The sequence below is a fragment of the Typopeltis vanoorti genome, chromosome 15 (genome assembly GCF_054136105.1).
Source record: "Typopeltis vanoorti isolate ZY-2024b chromosome 15, IOZ_Tvanoo_1.0, whole genome shotgun sequence".
Taxonomy (NCBI): Eukaryota; Metazoa; Arthropoda; class Arachnida; order Uropygi; family Thelyphonidae; genus Typopeltis; species Typopeltis vanoorti.
In genome coordinates this window covers 9,589,617-9,611,348 of record NC_143563.1, presented here as the reverse complement: position 1 = coordinate 9,611,348, position 21,732 = coordinate 9,589,617, and the positions used below count along the sequence as shown (strand labels likewise).

The following is a 21,732-nucleotide window of genomic DNA, read 5'->3' as shown; positions in this document are numbered from 1 at the left end:
GGTGGTCAGTTGACAGTTCTGCCCATCTCCTTACACTAACATCATTCATTCATTCATCATCAATGCCTACCTTTCCTAATTGGGTTGTGCGGGCAGCAGCTGCAAGAGGAAATTCCAACGTTCACGATCCTCAACCACCAATCTCAGGTGTTCTGGTGATACTCCCAAACGTTTAAAGGACGGAAATTTAATATTATAATAATTATAAATCCAATATTATTATTAATATAAATCTTCTTATACACAGATATTTATTTTACATAAGCGCAAGCGCATATAAGTGAATTCAAAGAAATCGCGATACTTTTCATACAGCGGCAGGAAGAAAGTTTAGATAGCTTGAACAACGCCTTCTAGGTCATTCACGAGATTTGGAATTGGCCATATGAAGAAATTGAATTGCATGAACAAGACGTTTACCGTCTTTGAAGAAGGAGAACATCTCATACGAGTTAAACGGCTGCTTTTGATGAAAACTCTTTAAGAACAAAGTTCGGCATTTAGGACTGTCTATCAGAATGTATTCAAACATCAAATTATAATGGTGCAGATTTTATTTGATTTTATTTTTTAAAGTACTTGAATGTACACAAAATGGCCATCTGATTCTATTTTTAGTTTAACTTCCGTAATTTTTATTGCCAAAATGAGTCGAATAGATATTAAGTAATTTGTTCTAGAAAGATGGAATCTTATGAATTCTTGTATGTAGCCTATCTATTGAAATTTATTTCAGTTTGGTTGCAGTCAAAAATGAAACCAATAGGCATTGCAAACTAAATTTTTGAAAACATAATAAAATGCGATAGCAATTTATAAGACCTGACACAGCTTACATTTGGTTTTAAAACAAAGGTGACTTAGCACTGTACTGTTCCTCAAATACGTTTCCATTTAGAGAAAATTCATCCAACCACAAGTAAAAAAGTTCATAGAGTTCAATATATTTTTCTTTTTTATTTGCTTTTTTTACCATTTTAGCAACTTATGCCTTTATGATCTGATCTTTCAGACAAGCATCATGAGGAATACTTCAAGAGATTCAAGATATTTATGTGGAGGAGCCCTCATCAGCAAGCGATTTGTGTTGGCTGCTGTCCACTGCTTCCAAGACAAAAATCCGTGAGTATCTGAACCCGTTTTAACAATTGAAACATAAGAAAATCTTTGTTTAGGATGCATCTTAGTAGTCTGCATGCCATCACTCCTTATGTAGTAATCATGATGATCAATGTACCACACTGTCATTAGAAGGAAAGCTTCTTAAGCAAGGTTGAAAAATTTGTAACCTCTCTCCTGTTCATCATTCGCCAACAGCTTTTCTCTTTGGTTATCTGATCGTCTCCATTGATTTCAATCGTATCAAAGTGTTCTCGGTAGGACATTATCAAAAGACATAAAAAAAGCAACTTGGTAGTCATATGATCGTCGACACTGATAAAACTTCCACTCCTGTATTACTCTCATAGACAATATATAAAAAACATCTACTTATCTTCCATAACACCAAGACGTAGTCTTAATTTATTCATTTTAACATAACAGTAGTCATTCATTTTAAAGGCTCATAGAAGGCGCCTGAGTTTATTTTTTCACATTATTCATAAATGTGAATAAAGAGGCTGCCATGCTAGGGTTGCGTATTTTATAATAATATTATTAGAATACTTTTATAAAAAAAAATCATGTAATCTTTCCTTATTGGCAGAGGTATACCCGAACTACCAATTTCAAATTTATCTTTAAATTCATGCTACTCACTTTATGATGCATTTACAGAACATCCAATTTCAAGATTTTAGACAAAAGACTGACAGAATGTTATCCAATTTGTTTTTATTTTTTATTTCTTTTTTATTTTAAACTTATCAAGACTATGAATACAGATATATCAAACAACTACAAGAACGAAACTCAATATTGCAGAGTTCATCCGCACAGCAAATGATATTCGGTGGAAACAATATCGAGTGTAGATAACATGAAACTACACCAATACAACAGTAACGAATGCGACGATACATGATTAGTAGTAAAGGTTTCACATTAGTCCATATAGCTGTCAATCCAATCTAGATACGATGTCACTCGAGTGTACACTCCTGGATAACCTGGCTTAGCACATTCGTAGCCAAATGAAACGATACCTACCAAATACCACCTATTGTTATCTTTCATCACCAGAGGTCCTCCAGAATCGCCCTATAATGAATATGAAATTAATTATCATAGTTGTCGCAATTTTTAATAGATGTATTGTTTCATTAATTTTAATATCGACAAGTATTAAAAGATATGCTAAAATATAAAGTACCATATATTCCACCTTGCAGGTTGTTCGCTGTCTCCCTAACATCATAAGCCATGATATAATTCAAGTATATACGAGGTCTCTTACCTGACATGCATCTATTCCCCCAGCAATTTCTCCGGCACACAAGGCGTTACTGGTGATTCCGTTTGGATATTGGGTGCTTGGGCTCCTCGAATAACTCTGACGACAATCGGAATTCGACACGGTGGTGATTTCTGCTTGTTGGAGTATCCTGCTATTTCTGCCACCTGACAGAGAAAGCAAAACAAAAACCAAATGAGATGAAAACAAGAAAGGTTGAGCTCACAAAGAGTAAACAGCTATGGTTTTACCAGGGCCGTCTCCAGATTAGATCGCGCCCTGAGGCAAACAGGTAAATATCGTCTCTGATGGATTATAAGACAAAAATAGAAGAAAATCTCCACTTGCTATTTTGTTTTTATTACAAGAGAAATAATGATTACATAATATTATTAATTAAATGTTTGCTCCACAGGGAGATCCCACAATAAAACTGATTACAAGCTCTTCTAAATTTAAATTATAAGCTATGTCCGCCTTTATCATTATAGTTGCTAGACCAACTGAAATTTCTTTGGTCATTGCTGTTCGCGAATAATTTTTAATCAGTTTAAGCTTGGAAAAATTTCTTTCAGCACTTGCTACGCTAAAAGGAATTGTTAGCGTAGCGACGGCGCCTACCGCAATATGGCTGAACGAGCGCGCTTATTAAGCCGGACCGTGAGGCAGGCTGCCTTTATGCTACACCCTGTCGACGATATTGGGAAACTTACCAAAGCTAGTCTGACCCCATCCTGTGACGTTGACCTTTCTGCCCACATATCCGGAACCACTCATGGAGGCTGGCGGGAGACAGACAGGAAACACTTTGTTACCGAGGGAGGCTTCACTAGCTAGCTCAATCAGTGCGATGTCGTCGTACACTTGGGTGCTCCTGTAATTTTCATGGATGACCACACTAAGCACATCGTACGGAGTTCCGTCATTGGCTTCATTCGATCCCAAATAAACAACAAAACGCGAAGCATCACTGTAACAAGAAAACGTTTCAAAATTAATAACGTAAAGCATCAAATAGAGCAAATAATGGGGAAAAAATCCGTTTAGCAAAACCTCACGATTCAGGGATGTACTTACGGAGGAATTCGATTGGCAAAACAATGGGCAGCAGTTAGAACAAATCTCCTGTTAATCAAAGAGCCTCCGCATAGAAATTTGTTTCTTCTTGATCTCTTCGTAAATATCGCAGACTGTTAACACATCGAGAAAAAAAGAAAGAAATGGCGTTATAAGGTTTAATTTACGCATATCGGCATATTTCAGTACAAAGATCACATAACTCTATTAAAATAATTATATTGCTTTGCGTTTATAGGAAAACCTTGCTTATCGCGAATTCGATATGTGCGATAATCAGTTATCGCCATTGATGATACTATTTCCCTCTTTATGCGTGTGATTAATCAGTTAACGCGATTTATTATTTTTTTTTTTACATTCTGCAAATTTATGTTACACGAAATGCTTTGTCGCCAATCTACAGCAAGCGGAAAAGCTGGAAGTCATTAAACGATATGAAAGTGGTTGTAGGAACACAATGATTGTATTCCTAGCGCCAGAATACAAAGAACAAGGAAAAGTTGCTGCTGCTTCTTTAAGAAAGCAGATTATCCGAAATAGAAGTCATTTAAGGATCGAGATGGAGCTTCTTCTATCACTCTGGATTGAGGACTTAGTACACGGAATATTCAGGCAAAACTCTCAATATTTTTACCCCATTGAAAGAGACCAAATTTCAAGAGGAATATGAAAGCTTTACTGCGAGTTTTGGATGGCTTGACCGTTTTGAAAATCGAACTGGACTGCATAACATAAGAATAACTCGGGAATCTGCTAATGCTGATGAAGATTCTGCGACCATGTTCCTGAAGAATTGCAGTGGATAATCCAGGATGGTGATTATGACGATCAGCAAATATTTATCGTCAACGAAATTGGTCTCTTTTGTATGCGTATGCCAACAGATATTTTCCTAGCTAAAACTGAAGCATCTCAACCAGAATACAAAATATCTAAAGATCGTCTTACGCTTTTATTAGGAGGCAATGCAGAAGGCGACTTTAAACTCAAGCCTATGTTAGTTTATCTTGCCAAAATCCAAGATGTAATATTATTGAAGAAATCAGTACAATTGGAAAAGAACTTGATTTAATGAACTGGATAATGAAGATGTGAGAAACTTGCCCGATTCCCTTTCAGAACAGTTAAGCGAGAATGATCTTCAACTAGAAGAACAGCGTGCATATGAAGAACAAGAAGAGAATGTTACGACTAAGAAGCCAAATGCAAAAGAACTTGAGGCTGGTTTTCAATCACATTGAGTATGCTGAAGAAATTTTGTTTGATGCTGATCCTGATATGGAACGAAGCTTCAAAGTCCGCCGAAATCTTGATAAAGCGATCGCCGGCAATTGCAAATTGCACGACAAGATGAAAACGTCGAGCACGATTCAAATGATTGAATCGTGAATTCACGATTCACGATTCAATCATCTTTACTTAATTTTTTGTAAAAAAAAAAAAAAATTAGTAGCTCAATCACATGTTTAGACATTAAATAAAAATTTATGCAATTGATTTTTATTAACTTTGATGACTTTATCTCGTAATGTAGCTTATACTGTAATTAATTTCTCAGTTTACGCTAACTGACGGATGAATTATAATTATTCGTATTGTTTATTGCATTCGCTTAACGCGATTTCGCTTAGAGTGCATTAATTGATGGATTAATTAATCGCGTTAGCGAGGTTTTCCTGTACTTGATTAATATGGATACAGTAAGTGAATTGGAATTAATGGCGAAACAATTAACACTCTAAGGCAAATGTATTATGTCTGTTAAGTGCACGTATTCATTCACTAAATCTCCTTACTTGTCAATTCCATATAATGATAATGATAAATAAACATCATTTTATCGTTTATAGATAAAACCACAATCAAATAATTCAAGTCTTTTCTTTATTGAGCCTGATCAATACTAAGAAAAGTAAATGGCGCTGCTGTATTCTAATTATGATGTCGTATCACGGAGGGAAATTATTGTGCAACGAGATTTCGTTTGCCGTTTAGTAGATTACAAGCAGGTCGAGTTTCTCCCTCTGAGAAACTTTACGTTTTAATCCCAGCAGTCTGTAAACATTAACAATAGAATTTGCACTATTTCAGAAAATGCACCTGTTACAGTTTAGGATCGCTAGATGGCAGCACTTATTTTCCATATCGAATCATTGAATACCAGTGAGTTCAAGGACGTTGGATGATCAAGGACTGAGTGCATCGATTTCTAAAAGTTGGAACGAATTACCGTTCTACCTTTTTGGAATAAAAGGCGTCGGTGAATTTACTGTATTTATATTAATATAAATAATTATTATACCAAAGCTTTATTTAATATTCGCAAGCATTTCCATTCTTTGAAATGGATTCTAAGAATGCATTTAATAGCTATTTGCACTGAGAGTGTTAATAAAAAAAATGAATAACTGGAAACAGTGTTCTGCTTCAAGCTTGAATAACTTATTCGAATAAAGAATTCTAATTAATATTTTCATTGTCCCTAGACGAAGCTTATAATGGCATCGATTGAATGATGCCGTCAATAAGCAATAGGCCACGAAACCAATTAGGAATTCTCAAAGTGCCGAATATGATTACGAGAGTTTTATAGGATAAAAGCTCAATACTTACCATCCATGGCCAGCTGTTAGGATCCGCATCAGTCCCGCCAACAACGAATGGCACACCAGAGGACTGGGTACCAGTATCTGCAAAAAGTAAAAAATGTATTTATAATAAAATTCAACCTAGAAGAAAACAATAAATTCACTATCCTTTATAATAGGATGTGTGAAGGCAAACGGATGAGAAACAAACAATTTACTAGGTTCAAAATGTCCATGAGGATATTAACACTTTTTTTCGAGATTTAACATGGCAATGAAACAGAGTTCTTCCTCCCCCAGAAGTATCCACTCTAAATATTAAGAAAACCAACCCAATAGTTCGTAGTCACCTGTGAGCCCTCTTGCTGCCAGGATTGCCAGTACCACACGACATGGATTCTTAAGACCTTTAAAAGTTGCAGAAGATGTGCTGTACCACCACATCAAAAACGTTTCCCCATAGATCTGTGAGTGTTCAGGGAGGAGGAGGATTCAAACGTCAGATTTCTCGATCCACATAACCTACAGATGTGATTAAAATCCTGCAGCATTGGAAGTGGCCATCGTGTTCTAATCTACTCTCGAACCATTCCGGCAGCTTCACAGGGCATGAACCTACACGAAGATATCTCTGCCATTTGTATTATTCATGGAATGGTTTAGGCCAGTGTCCGTGTTCAGAAGAGTAAATCCGTTTTTATCAACTTAATATCTGAACTTGAAATCAAAATATTAAACAGAATTTTGGAAGGACACGAAGTGTTTGGAGCGTGATTCCACTTTTGCCTCAGTGCCTAAAATTGAACGACCTGATGATTTTGCTCATTTCCCGGGGAAAAAGAAGGAAAACATATATGTCACCTTCTGGAAACGAAAGAAAAACAAGTGGCTTTATTGTATCACTAAATACACTAGACACTATCAGAGTCTACTATACACAAGTAGAGTCTACTATACAGTTAGTGTAAATTGGAGACATTTGGATTTCTTTTTAATATCTGGTCCACACACGGAAGGCCACAAGACCTATAGCACATTGATATTGTGGGTGGGCTAGAACAGTGGCGCACTCAGGATTTAATCTTGGGGGAAGGGGGGGAGCACTGAAGGTTTAATCTTGGGAGTGGGACCGAACTGAATAGACGATTTACGAATGCACACTACGCATTGCATATGACCTATGACTAAGCATCTGCAATGATCGGCAATACATGATAAGTACTGTAGAAATAGAAGAAACAACATAAATAGAAAAATTAATTTTAATAGTTTTAAGCTGTGCGCCACTGGGCTAGAGGAATTTTAATTATTTGTATGTGCTCGAGGGTATCACTCTCATTATATGTGGAAAGAGTGGGAGGTTTTTAATATGGAAAATATTTTTGGAAAATTTTCTAGTGTAAATAAAAACTCGAACCATTTTCTAGTGTAAATAAAAAGGAAATAACCTTTTACTTTTGGGTGGCCAGAGCCCCTTGGCCCCCTCCCTGGGTGCGCCAATGGGCTAGAGGAATAGAAGAAAGGGGCAGCCTGTTCACATTTTGCTTACCCAGTTGAGTGTTGTAATTTTTGGGGAAGTAAGTGTGGGGACGATTCTTCCAACGGACACAAATAGATGGAATAAAACAGGAGAAAGTGAGTTTTAAGATGGATGTAAAAGATTAGCAGTGGCTCTTACTGTAATGATTTTGGAGAAGGAGAATGGAGGAATAATCGTGGCCAATTCAGCAAAGCACTGTCTATGAATCTGTAGAAGAGGCACAAGGCAGAAACTGAAAGTACATGAGATAGGGGAAACATTAATTACCCGCATTTCCCTCTTCTCGATGGAATCTTACAGAGGATTTTGAGCGCCATCCCAAATATTGGAGCAATATTCCATGGCTGTGAGGATTTGGGCTTTGTATAGAGTTTGCAGCTGTGAAGGTGTGAAGTAGTGTCTTGTGCGAGAAAATACTCCAAGTTTTATGACTGCTGCGGAAACTATATAGATGAAATATGGTTGTGCTAGGAAAGATCGGAGGTGCTGGTCAGTGCAAGAAGAGAAATCTAATCGTGTTTGGATATCTCAGTATTACTGAAGGGAAGGAGGAGGGATGCGAGCTCTTTCTTGCGAGAGATCAGACAGAACTGAGTTTTGGTGGCAGTGAAGTTTACAAGGCTGTCCTTGTCCCACTGAGATATAGCTAGGAGATCTGAATTCGGGTCCCTTGTTATAGTAGATCTTGGGGCTTCAAATACTTGAGAACTGGTTTGTTCTTTGAATGGATTTTTTATTTATTTATTTCATTTATTTATTTATTATTTTTGTGTGTGTGTGTGTGTGTTTTTGAACTATTTTATGTGGAACAATTTTACAGATCTACAATAAAAACGCATTTCTCTCGGTTGTGGTTCATTGTATTTGTTGAGGAAGAGATAAAGAGAAACTCGAGCATGTAGTGAGAGGTGACAGACTTGCAACAGACACCCACACAGAGGGGAGACAGTCTTCTGAGCACATGGCCTCGACAGTTCCCTCTACAGCCACAGTATTTGGTCGCCCTCCAGTCACGAACACAAAATACGTGGCTGCAGGATTTTTCGCTAGTTGATCGGGAAGCCTCCAGGTTCATTAGTACCTTGTTCGAACCCGTGTACTAACCAGCGACCAGCCTGTGGAACTGTTTTACTGCTGTATTTGTATGTGCTTGATGGTATCACTCTCATTACATGTGCAAAGAGTGGGATGACAGAAACTGGAATCCTTGCTCTAGCGATCAAACATGGCTGCAGCTGCTTTAGGTCTGTAATAAGCAAGGAGGTGCTCTTTCACCGGGTGATGGAAGATGCCTACCACCAAGAGATTAAGTTAGTATTTCCTCCAACTAGAGAAGATATGCTTTTGCGTCAACAGTTCCCGCCAGAGCCCCGTTTGTGGAAAGGCTCTACCACTGGAAGGTGGGGATGACTTGACTGCGAGAGGCTATATATTAGGTATCGACAGCCCCATAATGAAAACAACCCGGCATAACGAAAAACACTCTCCTCCCAGAGACCCTCTACATTATCATGACGACAATATCGAATTTATAATTGAAATTTAATCAAGAACATTAAAATATGCATGTCGTATATATTTAAAACTTAGTAAAGATATGTCAATGAATTGAATACATCTAAATTGAATTGATCAATGAATTGAATGCAGAAGGTAAGAAGAAAGTTTTAGTCATAAGACAAAGCAAAAATGCTGCGCACTAAATACATTACCAAAAAGCCAATACAAATTGAACGCCAGGAAATTGATATAGTATTGATATGCCCAACCCTACCCTACTCAGCGCACAAATGATCATAGTTGGAAGCGACTATAAAAGAGTTATACGTAGAATTCAACTTGGTTGGACAGCGTTTGGAAAACATCGCGAAGCACTCAAAAGGAAAAATATTAGACAGTTGTGTACTGCCAGTCATGACGTATGGAAGTGAAAAGTGACTAAAAAAATGACCAGCAAGTTGAGGATTACTTAGAGAAAAATGGAAAGATCATTACTTGGTAGTAATATTGTAGACAGAAATCGCAATACTTGGGTCAGACCAGGGTGATAGATATTATAACACCGATTAAAAGATCCAAATTGCAATGGGAAGGTCATCATTGCAAGAAGGGATACTCAAAAATGGTCAACTCTCTTATCAGAATGTATCCCAGAGATTGAAATAGAGCTACCAGGAAACCAAAGAGACGATGGGAGGATCTGATTAACGAGATCGTAGGAACTCAGAAGCATAGAAAAGCACAGGATAAGACAAAATGGAGGACACTGGGGGAGTCTTTCGTCCAGCAGTGGAGAGAAAATGGCTGAAGAAGAAGATAAATACGTTTAGCTCAATGCGGAAGGGACATAATGTACCACAAAAGAGAGTTTCGTTTTGAAGGGAAACGCGCGCGGTGGAGCAAGTCCCAGGCACTGTAGTTCACTCCACCTCTGCTACGACTTTCCCCGGTGTAGAACTACATGCAAGGTGTACTCCCTCCTTCGAAGTGAGATTAAAGAAATACGTGCGTAAATATATTCAACTGAAACAAAAGTTTCACAAAACAATTTTACTCTGCCCTTTACTATACAGAATAAAGTCAGAACAAGAACGTAACAAAGTTAATATCAAACATGAATTTTAGTGATGGCATTTAAATACAACATGGCGCGGGGGGAGGGACTCAGATAACAGAAATTAGGAAATATTTTTGGAACAGAACTAAATTTAAATCCTAAAGAAAAAGGAAAACGAGGGACATAAGAAAACCTTTAAATCGTCTTTTTGTCATCTTGTTAACTGCGTATGTTCTTCTGGCCGATTCATGTTTTGCTTGTTGAAAAAACCATCAGCGGAGAAAAACCCTTCCATCTCCATATGACACTACTAAACTATTCACCTTTATGGTTGTCTATCGATGCCTTATTTAGATGCATGAATATGTCAAAGTAACCAACTAAAACGAATTTATACTCACTAGACGAACGAGGTGACGTTGGTGCTTGTGGACGTTCTCCGTAGATCTCAGCCAGTTGCTGCTGTCGAAGTCCGCATGCTGGAAAGACAAAAAAAATTAGTCATTTATGAGAATGGTTATGCTATTTGCATTTGCTTTCTTTTCAGGCTTGAAAACGATAATTGCTAGTGATGTCTACTCCAAATCGCATGTTCTCAGATGCGGTTTGGGGAAGTCATCTTATAAGCTACTCTTAAGTGTCTGGTACTATGGTAAGTTGATGGTGTCGCCTTAATATTCAAAGGAAAACAACATCATGACCTTTATCACACTGGCCATCGACTGTGATTGAATATTTTTGCTTGATTTGTTTTGTTCCCCGTTGAAAGGATGATCCACTAAAACAGCGAGTTGGAATCATTTTTCGTTCCACACCGTGTATGCACCGATCACCTGCTCCAAGCCTTCCATTCGCATGTTTCCCTCTTACTCTGGTGAACATCGCACTCTTCAGATCACATTTGTAATAATCATTTCTTTCTCTAGTTAGCTGCGGTGTCATTTTGAGGTAAATAACCAGAGCTTAATAGGCAATAAATAGCACTATTCAGTAGAGCTCATAATTCAATAACTTCTGAATCCTAAATCCGTTTCCTTCTAATAAAAGCTTTCTTCAAATAATTTCATGTAAAACCAGAATGCTAATCATGTTTAAAATATAGACTTTTTTCTTCTTATCCGTTTATGGAAACCTTAATATTTTTCATATTTTAAGACATAATAATAAATTGTTAACAAAACTGAAAATACAGAATTATTATAACTATTAATAACGTTAAACAGGTTATTATTATTCGGTATTGATTTGCTTTGCATGATTATTTTATTTGAATGTAGATATTTCGAAGAATATCCTGTGCCGATTGATAACACGATACAAAGTGAGGCTTTCGTTCTATACTGTATTTGTTTTATGTATCTTTTTTCGCTTTTCTTTTCATTTTTTTCCCACTGATGATATAGTCTTTTAATATTAAGTAGAAACACTTCGCAGATCAAGCCTTATACATTAATTCATTCATTATTTCGAAATAAATAAATTACACGCTTGAATGCCCTTTTATTCGTCAAAGGTAGCAGACGAATTCTTTCAGTCCTAACTTTTGAAATCAATTAAAAGCCGGACTTTATCTTAATCGATAGTTGAGCTCATAACTACCGTTGATTTTTAAAGGTGTCGTGGAAACAGTAAACGGCAGTCAACTACTGCCATCTCATGAACCACTTAATCGTAGTTATCAATATTCGAATACAATACACGCTCACAGAGACTTTTCTGAATCAAAAACGCGAGTATCAGAAAAAAAAAAATCCTAAAAATGAATGATTTTTTTAAGCAAAATACAAGATATTTGTCTCTTGAATAACATGCATAAATTTTAATATTACTTTTATTTATACTTGCGTAAGCAGGCAAACCGGCCCCGTGAAAATATGCTGATACAGTCAAAAATACATTGCCACCTCAGCGGCAGGCTCGGCGACAGGTCGCCTGGAGGTTGTACTAACAAAAGTCGTAACTATGTTACACGCGAAACCCTGCAGTGGAAGCCGGGAAAACGCACAGAGTTCGAATTTATACTTGCATAGCCGTTTAGGTAACCGATTTGCGGTTTTTACTTTCCTCGTTGTCTCGAACCAGTGCTCGGCTGTGAATTAGTGTTCGGCTGTGATCTGGTTGTCTACAGCACAAGAAGGCGACTCTTCCTTCCCAGTTACAAGGCCATCTCCTGTCATTATCGCTGGCATTTGGGCATTCGTGGTTCCGCACACAAAGACCTCGTTCTCCTGCCCATGTCCCTCACGCTTCGGCCCTCTTTGAACGGGGCTTCAAAGCGATTCTCGAACTTCCCAGGTTGTCTTAAAACAGAAAAAGATAAATACCACAGACTAGGTGACCAGACAAAAACTTTTTAAAGCACCAAAGTTTTATGTGGTAAATCGAACTTTATACAAGGTAATACACAGTCTCTATTTAAGATGTCAGTAAGCAGTTAGAATTGAAGGAGGTACGGGATGATGATTTGATGTAAAATCAGGGTTATGAGAAGGATGCATATTATCTGTACTCTTATTCATCATCTATATGCTTCACATTGTATAAGAAAGTGGAATTAAACATGTTATTATTATTATTATTATTATTATTATTATTATTATTATTATTATTATTATTATTATTATTATTATTATTATTAAGAGAGACCTCGAGGGAATCAGAGACTCATCGAGGGAGGCCACATACTACACACACCAGCTATCTTATTCTTGAATTCATTCAAACTGTTTGCACACACAACATCCAATGGCAATCCCTTCCAATCACGCACCACCCTCTGAGAGAAAAATCTAGCCCTCACACCCTTCTTAGTGTTCTTCATTCTAAGCTTCCAAGGATGTCCTCTCGTTCTTTCCCCACCCTCCACAAATTGAAAACTTCTATCAATTACTTGAAATCCTGTATGAATCTTTAAGAAGTTTGTAAGTCTCAATCACATCACCCCTCTTTCTAGTGTTTGCTAGTGTGCAGTCTACAAATGCTCAATCTGTCTTCATAACCAGTATTCCTTAATCCTAATATCATTTCTAACCCTCACATAAACTGACTTCAATGTGAGGTCCTTTCTTATCAAGGCCTTGTAAAGAGGCAAAATAACATCGTTATCTTTACGTGTGAACGTTCATTTCAGCATTGCAATTATCTTTTTAGTTATATTTGAAATCTTTGTCATATGGTCCCTAAATATCAACTTCCTATCTATACAAGATCCCTAGCCTCATCAGTTTCTTCAACCCTTATCCTACCAATAGCATTGGATATCTAATCATGCCGAAATGAATGACTTGAGATTTACTCACATTGAACTGGTACCATCAATTGAAATCCAGTATGAAACTTTCAGAAGTTTTTAAGTCTCAGTCATATCACCCCTCTCTTTCTCCTGTTTGCTAGCGTTTGCTACTGTAGTGTCCCATTTTCCCATGCCCACAATGCTAGCCTATTCAAATCATTCTGCAAGTAGTGCATATCAGCAGCATTCCTGATTACCCTACCTATCTTTGCATCTTCAGCAAATAGCTGTATGTCGCTTGTCAAATCCTTCCCAATATCGTTAATGTACAGGTTGATTAACAGTGGACCATATTAGAATAGGAGATATCAAATTAGCACTCTGCTCTATGCACATGCTGCTGTACTCCTAAACATATCCATTACAAGTCTCTAGGATTCTCTAAATGAATTGAATAACAACTGTAACAAATTTGTCATGGAAATCAGCTATAAAAAAATACGAAATGGTTTGGCAAAAACGTTGAAAGTTTAGTTCTGAATGAATGCATTCTGAATGAAAAGCCTGTAGAGTAGATAAAATATTGCAAATATTTAGGCAAGCTTTTTATTGAAGATGGCATATTAAATTTGGAAATAATAAACAGAATAAACAAAATTGGTATTGTGATGAGCCAGCTGAATAACCTTATATGGATTAAAAGAGAAATTATCCCAAACACTAAGTTGTTGTTTACAAGAAGGTGTTCGAACCAGCTTTAAGTTATGGATCTGAAAGTTGGGTTAGAAATAAAGCACTTGATCCAAGAAGAGACCACAGAGATATGAAGGGTCTCAGAGAGAGACGATGGAAGTGAACGATGAGAGGAATATTGTCAGCATTCAAGAATGTGTAAGCAGAGTAAATTGCTTAAATAGAGAGGTGAAGAAAGATTAACAAAACAGATATTTGATGCTAAGATAGCAGAAAAAAACCCAAGGAAGACGAAGATATAGGTGGAAGATTCAGTCAAAAGCGAGAAATACATTAATGAAATAATGAGCCAAAAAAGCTTCTCTTCGGCGATGTAAAAATTATTTAAATTAAGGGGATGTTTACTCCCACATTATTTCAAAGCTGAATAAGAAACTCTAAGATAGAAATCAAAGAATTTCATGCCGAATATTGCAAGCTATAAACGTTCGGCGAGTACAAGCGTAAGCAAACACCTGGGTAGTGCAATACCGGGAAACTCGTAGTAAAGGTGGTTAAAGTTAGGATCATTATTCTTAGCATTAACACTAATGTAAAACTGATCCTCTAGGAGATGTATGTTGTTTTACATTAACGGAGATAGGTCACTACCCAGACCGATTTCAACCTTTATTGAGGTGTCATCAGTGAGTAGGTAGACCAATAAATACCAATATTGTAGTGATAATAGCTTTAATACTTTATCGTGTGAGTTGTTAAAGGGATGCACAAATAAATTAATGAGATAATTAGTTAAATAGATAATTAGTAATAAATACAACTTGATTTATGCAGTTGACCGATTTTATATTAACACGAATCATAATTCTTCACAATGGAATCAAAACCACAAGGCTTACCTGAAACGGAGGATTGTACCACACTCGCCACAATACCGATAAACACAAATTCTAAGAACTTCATTCTTCTGTATTATAACTGTCTTTCCTGCAAACATAAAGAGGAAACCACGCATAAATTCACTGCTCTGTCTGCTAAACTAGCTGTCTTTGGCTTATACCCTCTTACTGTGTGTGTGTGGGTTTATAAAGATGGTGTCAGTTATTTATGACACCTTGCAGCGAATGTCGTATCGTTGCGTAACGAGATTTCCCATTTCCTCAGTAATTTACTGGAAGGAATGGAAGTGTCTTTTGTTTAACAAGAACCTAACCATGTTGCACGGAGAATAAACAAGTTTGTTTCATACTTTGTATGAAAGTAATCGTGCTTAGTTGGAAGTGTGCCATTTACTACTGCACCTATTGTGCTGCTTTCGAGTTACTTTTATGACAGTCTCTTTCCTGTTAAAAACATTATTGACAGTGTCATGCCGTAATAATAATAATTACTACACTTCCAATGGAATCCGTGGACTCAACGCGGAGAGGACATCACACTAAAAGAACACCATTTACGCTACTTAATCTGTCATCTACACATCACGCCATCTATTGTGCACTTAATAGAGTATTCGTCTGTCTATTGTGTGTGGGTGTGTTCTTTGGCTAATTGTTCTGTGTGCTAGATGAAGAGAAGTAAAACCCCACCCGCACGAGATCAACTAACTTACCTCCTTTTCCAACCGAAGACCGCATTGCATCATAGTTCTATGAAGACCCTTAAGAATATCGTAATAAGAATAAGGATAATATTTATTATTTATAATAACAAGTACATCAAATTACAGTCTTTCCCTACCCTGCTTCTGTGATTCATACCTAAGCATGCATTCAGTAATTCATTTATTAAGTCAAACACGTTTTAAGTCATTTACATAAGAAACAGACATCTTACTTTCTTGTTCGGCGACTTCTCAGAAAGGAAATTTCGGCTACTGTCTTTTCAGGCCAGAGTTCTCCGGACCCCTTGACAATAGCTCAATAAGATGAAGTTTACCAATTATTCCTTCTTACAGTAAGAGAGACAGAGCATGCGTACAGCTTCCTTCTTACATCACTTTCAGTTCCATTGTCATCGTGGCAGTGAACGGAGAAAGTAAGATGTCTAGCGGAAATGGGACAAGACTTTCCACCAATACTCGCTTACAGATGTTCCTGCTGATATTTATTTTATCTCCACAGTAACAACCGAATGTAGTAGTTTTTTATCATTTTGTTCTCAATAAGAGGCAAAGCTTCCTGTTTTGGTGACTAGGTGGTGGTTACGTGTCCTTGATTTAATCCTAATTGTTTCGATGTCAATGTTTGATCCATCCGGTTTTAAAGCGTCTACTTAGCAGATAGCTGGAAGGAGAAACGTTGTGGTTGATTATAAAAAAGAAAGAAAGAAACAGCTAAATGCGTGGACAGATAAAGGAGAGAAAGAGTATAATCGAAATAAGGTATTGAACATTCTAAACGGAAATAGAATCAAAGTTTACTAAATTAAGAGAATAAATTTTTCTTCAACTACACTGCCGAGGGTTCACGCACAAAATTCATCGTGGTGAAAATTCATCGCAAACAATCCAATATACAAATATATTGGATTTTATATATTGGATATAATAGAAAAATCCAATACATAAAAAGAAAATGCAGTGCCAAATAAATTTTAAAAAATATATATAGTGTTTTATGTATTATTTGTTAAGATTTTCATTAAATTTTCTTAATAGCTTTATTATTATAGAATGAAAGTAATATATTTATTGACCGACGACTTTCCTAATTTCAGTTTCATGGCAATTTTTATTCATTTCCACTCTGGTTTGGAAATCCTGCGCTCAAATTCCACGATGAAACATGGAAACCACTCAATCGACTTCAGGCCTCCAATAAGCAGTGTGCTGTGGTCTCGCATCACAAGAAGACTTACCAAAAATCAGTTACAAACATTCGTGTCCATTGCGAGTTTGGAATCCACAACTCATTGATGGGAGAAGGTAAGCAATCTAGTCGGTTGCTAACGACATCATATTTCTGATTACGGTTTATTTTTGAACGTTTCACAAGAAAAGTACGCTTCATAGATGCCCCAAAAGTGAACTTTTGGGGCATCTATGTATATATTTTTTCCTTTTTTCTAAGTAAAGAAGACTAAATAAAAAAATGAAAATTTCCTAGTATTATAAAATACTAGTATTTGAGGAAAAGGTAAAGACTAGTATTGCACCCGCAGGTGGCAATTTAGCTTGTGCTGCTTACCATGATGATGACATGATTTACTCAATTTTATTATATTTCTTTAATATAATTACTTAGATTTTCACCTATGATCTTAAACTAGCTCTGCGAACGATGGCAGCGTGCAAGATATCTTTACTATACAGGAAAAGTGTAGTGATTTTCAAAATACATCCGCGATGAATTGTCCGGACACGCAGCCGAGCATCCGAGTTAGACGAAAACTTGAAATGTTTCTCAGTACAAACACAGCATGGTCACTTGCAAGAGTGAACAGTTTCCTTGCTCCCATTATCCTCACAGTCTGATATTGTTATTTTAATGGAGTATTTTAAATTTAATTTTTTTTCCAGAAGAGCTTTCCCAATTAAGATTTCTATTGTAACTACCCTTTTTGCGTCATCAACATTTAGACCGAGAAATATTACACATTAAAATAAACGTACCCATCCTTCGTTATATAATTTTATTTTATTTTTTAATTTATCCGAATTATTAATTTATGTGTGATTATTCCTAAACTGCATCTTTTTTTTTCACTCGCTTCATGTTGTATCATTTATAACGAAGCTTATTGATTCATCCACTGTGGAATACAACTGGGTTAGCTAAGCAACAAAAGCCACAGTCACTTCTGGTTGAGTGTATGCTCAAGATAAATTCATTTCTATTTCACGATTTTCCACTATCAAGTCATGATTTGAGAAGTACATTATGTTATCCACTCTACTGGAGAGAATGTACAATCTACTTCCAAGCTAAAGATGATCAGTGCAGTCAACAATGCCTCAGAAGATAGGGTGGAAATGGTTGATAGATTATAGACCTAACAAACGAAAGATATGCCAATTAGGAAGAAACCTACAGCTACAAACTGACATCTTCTGGAGGAGATTGGGTGTGCGGAGATGTAGGGTGGGAAGTATTGCAGGGAAGACCACTATCAACCTCTCGACTACCTTTTCATCTCCACCACATAAGGCTATTTTTTTTTCCATCGCAACAATTTTCGACATCCACAAATGGCTAGCTCGCTTACCTTCCTGGTTATCAGTTTGAGGTGACATCACTAAAAGATATCCGCAAATAGCGAGCTCGCTCATCTCCCTTGAGCGAGCAGACATCTTCTGGAGGAGAGGTGGAGGATTAGGGGGGGAAGCATTGTAGGGAAGACCACTGTCAACCTCTCAACTACCATTTCATCATCACCACCTAATGGTATATTTTTTTCCATCCCAACAATTTCGGATATATGAGTGAGAGAACTAGTCACATGCTCTAACATCTCAAAAACACTGTTCCAGGATAAAAATACTTAACATAATTAACATAAATAATTTAGAATACCATTCGAGCCACAGAGATAAGGTTTGCCCCATGATGTCACAAAGTAAGATAAACTCACATCAACATCATATCCACTAGCATGCGAAAACATACCCGTGAGTCATCTGCACAAAAGTTTCATTTTTGAAGGAATGGTCAGGTATACAGTACTACAAGGAAAAACAATTGAATTGTGTGCCTTTTAAGTTATGGCAATTCGTTTTCAGTGCAGCTATCATATTTTGTTGTGGTGTTTTGTGTCCAGTAAAGTAAAGTAAAATAATGAGTGAACCACACATGTCTTTGAAATTTTTCTTTCTTCAGGAAAATATCACAAGACAGAACTCTTCACATACTCTAAAAGGAAGGAAACCTGTTATTATTTTAGAAGAGACACATAGATTGCGATGTGTTTATCCAGGACCACTTGGGAAAAGTTATGGGCAGGAAGTGGTCTGATATCCTCAGCTACTTACAAAGAAGAGTTGACTTCGAAATGGACCTTGGTGACTGTTATATGCTGAAATGCCAAGATGGAGAACTAATGCTCAATGATACAGGAGCTGGTGGATGAAAAGTTTTCTCTATTAGCTGTGAAGAAGCTGAGAGATTTTCACCAAAAATGCACAATATTGATAATCATTTACTATTTTTGGAAACTGAATTACCAGCAATTCGTATCATAGAGAAAATTATCGCTAATCATTTAAATTCATCAATGGTAAAATTCGACTTTCAAGAGTTTATCCAATTCGATAAAGATTCTTTATTTTGGGACATTAACAAACATTTTACAAAAATGCTTCTTTATATCTGGTGAAAAAAGAATATACAAAGTTTAGCAAAGGCATGGTGACATTTCCAGGCTAACGTAATGGCAAATGTATGGATCTGTGCTTACTAAGGTATCCATTCTTAATACTCTTTTGTGTGGCCAACTATTTTGTAACGTAACCAAGAAACAGTGAGGAATGAACAATTTTTATTAAAATCTTTGGACCATGATAAGAGTGTAAACTAAATATTGTGAAATATTTTAGGTAATTACATGTTTCGTATTTTTCTCAGTGAATATACTTGTAAATAGTATTTCAGCAAAATAAAATATGCATTTGTAAACTTAAATGAACAAAGATGTGTGCTTTTGTTGTTGTTGTGTTTTTCCACAGTGAAGTTTTTACTCAGTTATTCTGATTAGAATTTGTTATATAAATCCATAACTTTGTACCTTAATGCAATTCTGTTTAATTATTGTAAAAAAAATCACTACTGTGAAATCAATGCCAGGAACAGGGGAAAAAAGTGGTGAAAACTGATATCCATGTAATTAATTATTTTAGAAATTGATCTAATGCTACCTATTCACATTGTTTGAGTTATCTGAAAACATTTCACTCACATACTCGAAAACCTGAACTGTTAGGAATGAATTTGGTGATTTTTGCAGACAGACAACATACTGAGTGATCCAAAAGTAACAGAAAAAGTAAAAATTCAATAATTCGAAAAGTATAGACAGTAGCACGATGTGGTTTTCACAGAAAGACATGGGATTTTTTTAAATATAGAAAAATGTTATTGCCAGAATAGTTACATTTGTCACCGACAGGTGGCGCTGTAACAGTCCAGGAGCTGCTGCCTGTCGCTATTTAAACCGTGAGGTGCATAAATTTCAGATGTAGTGAATACTGAAGTTAAACTTCAGCATTTAATGTTCATTACCAAAGTTAAACGTTCTGCCAAGGTGAGGCATGTTATCGTTATGAGATAAAGCACTTTTAGTTAAGTTGTATTATCATAACTCCAAACGTGCAAGTGCGGCTTTGCGCACCTATCATTCGATGCGGGGTATTAGAAGCAGAAAGGGACCAATGTCTTGTTCCTCACTGATAACTATGATGAAAAGGTTTGAGGACACTGGCAGTTCCAAAGCATGTGCAAGAAGCGGGAGACCCAAAAAAAAACGATTGCAGTTCTGCACTAGGTCGAACACGAGACCGACACACAATCAGCAGCTTCTACATATGTGGAATGCAGTGCACATGAAATTTCAAGACGAACTGGCATTTCACATGGGACTGTGTGGCGATCACTCAGGATCATCCTCAAGAGTTGTCCTTACAAAATCCAACACATACAGGAACTGAAACCAACCGATTTCAAGTGACGTCATGAATTTGCAAATTGGGGTTTTCAACAATGCGGACTGGCTGTCAAATATCCTGTGAACTTATTAGGTTCACATTTCCTTAATGGAAGTGTAAATGCTTCCATTGCAGGTTCACTACGTCATTCATTATAGGCAACTTTTTCTTTGAGGAAGTCCACAGTGGTACATTTCGAACTGTTTCTGTCACAGGCAAGCATTATGCAGCACTTTTAAGAGACAGCATCATTCTCTCCTTGCAAGGGAGGCAAGCGTTCAACAGTGTAACATTCATTCAGGATGGAGTGTCTCCACACATCACAGGTGCTGTCCAGCACCTGCTGCGATCGACGTTTGGCGATGACCGTGTCCTCAGTCACTCTTTCCCACACGAATGGCCACCAAGGTCTCCAGACCTTACACCTTCTGACTTTTGGTTATGGAGCTACTTGAAGTCACAGGTGTACAGAGGTCAGCCGACATCATTGGCCATGTTGAAAGAAGCTATTCACCATCATGTAACAGTAATTACAGCTGAAATCATCTTCGATGCTGTGCAGGGCGTCGTGCCACGTCTGACGACTATTCGCATGAATGAAGGCCATACCAATAGTGCAGTGTGGTGTGAGGTTATAAGTATGTACAAGTGTCCACAAAACTTTCATATATCTTTTGACATTTAGTATATGTCATCCATTTGTAGATCTTTGTTTTCAATGTTCTGATATATTTCATTTCGCTTCTGGTCGTGTAGAAAGGAATATTATGGTTCTTAAACAATGCACGAACTTCCTTGTTGCAAAACTCTTTTCCATGATCTATATTTATGTGACATATCCCTTCTTCTTAAAAATAGATTCGAAAACATTAACAACAGCGTCTGCTGATTTCTTCTTTAGTGTTTGAATCCATGCAAATCGGGAAAAACAATCAATGCACAGAAGAAAGAAACACGCCCCCATTCTCTTTTGCATGGGATGACATGTCTGCGGATCACATTGAAAAGTG

General features: G+C 36.9%; 1 protein-coding gene across 2 annotated transcripts; it reads right to left on the bottom strand.

Moving 5' to 3' along the window:
- Positions 1-1,881: 1,881 nt before the first annotated feature.
- LOC150098357 (clotting factor B-like) lies at positions 1,882-16,019 on the bottom strand. Of its 2 annotated transcripts, none has more exons than XM_090405655.1 (8): positions 15,922-16,019; positions 14,985-15,072; positions 10,562-10,639; positions 6,089-6,165; positions 3,473-3,585; positions 3,109-3,365; positions 2,399-2,562; positions 1,882-2,202 (listed from the first exon to the last, which is right to left on the bottom strand). In XM_090405655.1, exons 2-8 carry the CDS (start codon positions 15,046-15,048, stop codon positions 2,047-2,049), a joined length of 909 nt encoding a protein of 302 aa, XP_090261781.1. In that variant the 5' UTR covers positions 15,049-15,072; positions 15,922-16,019; the 3' UTR covers positions 1,882-2,046. The 2 variants fall into 2 exon arrangements, with proteins under 2 accessions (XP_090261781.1, XP_090261782.1); XM_090405656.1 differs by lacking the exon at positions 15,922-16,019 and adding an exon at positions 15,698-15,832.
- Between the last annotated feature and the right edge of the window lie 5,713 nt (positions 16,020-21,732).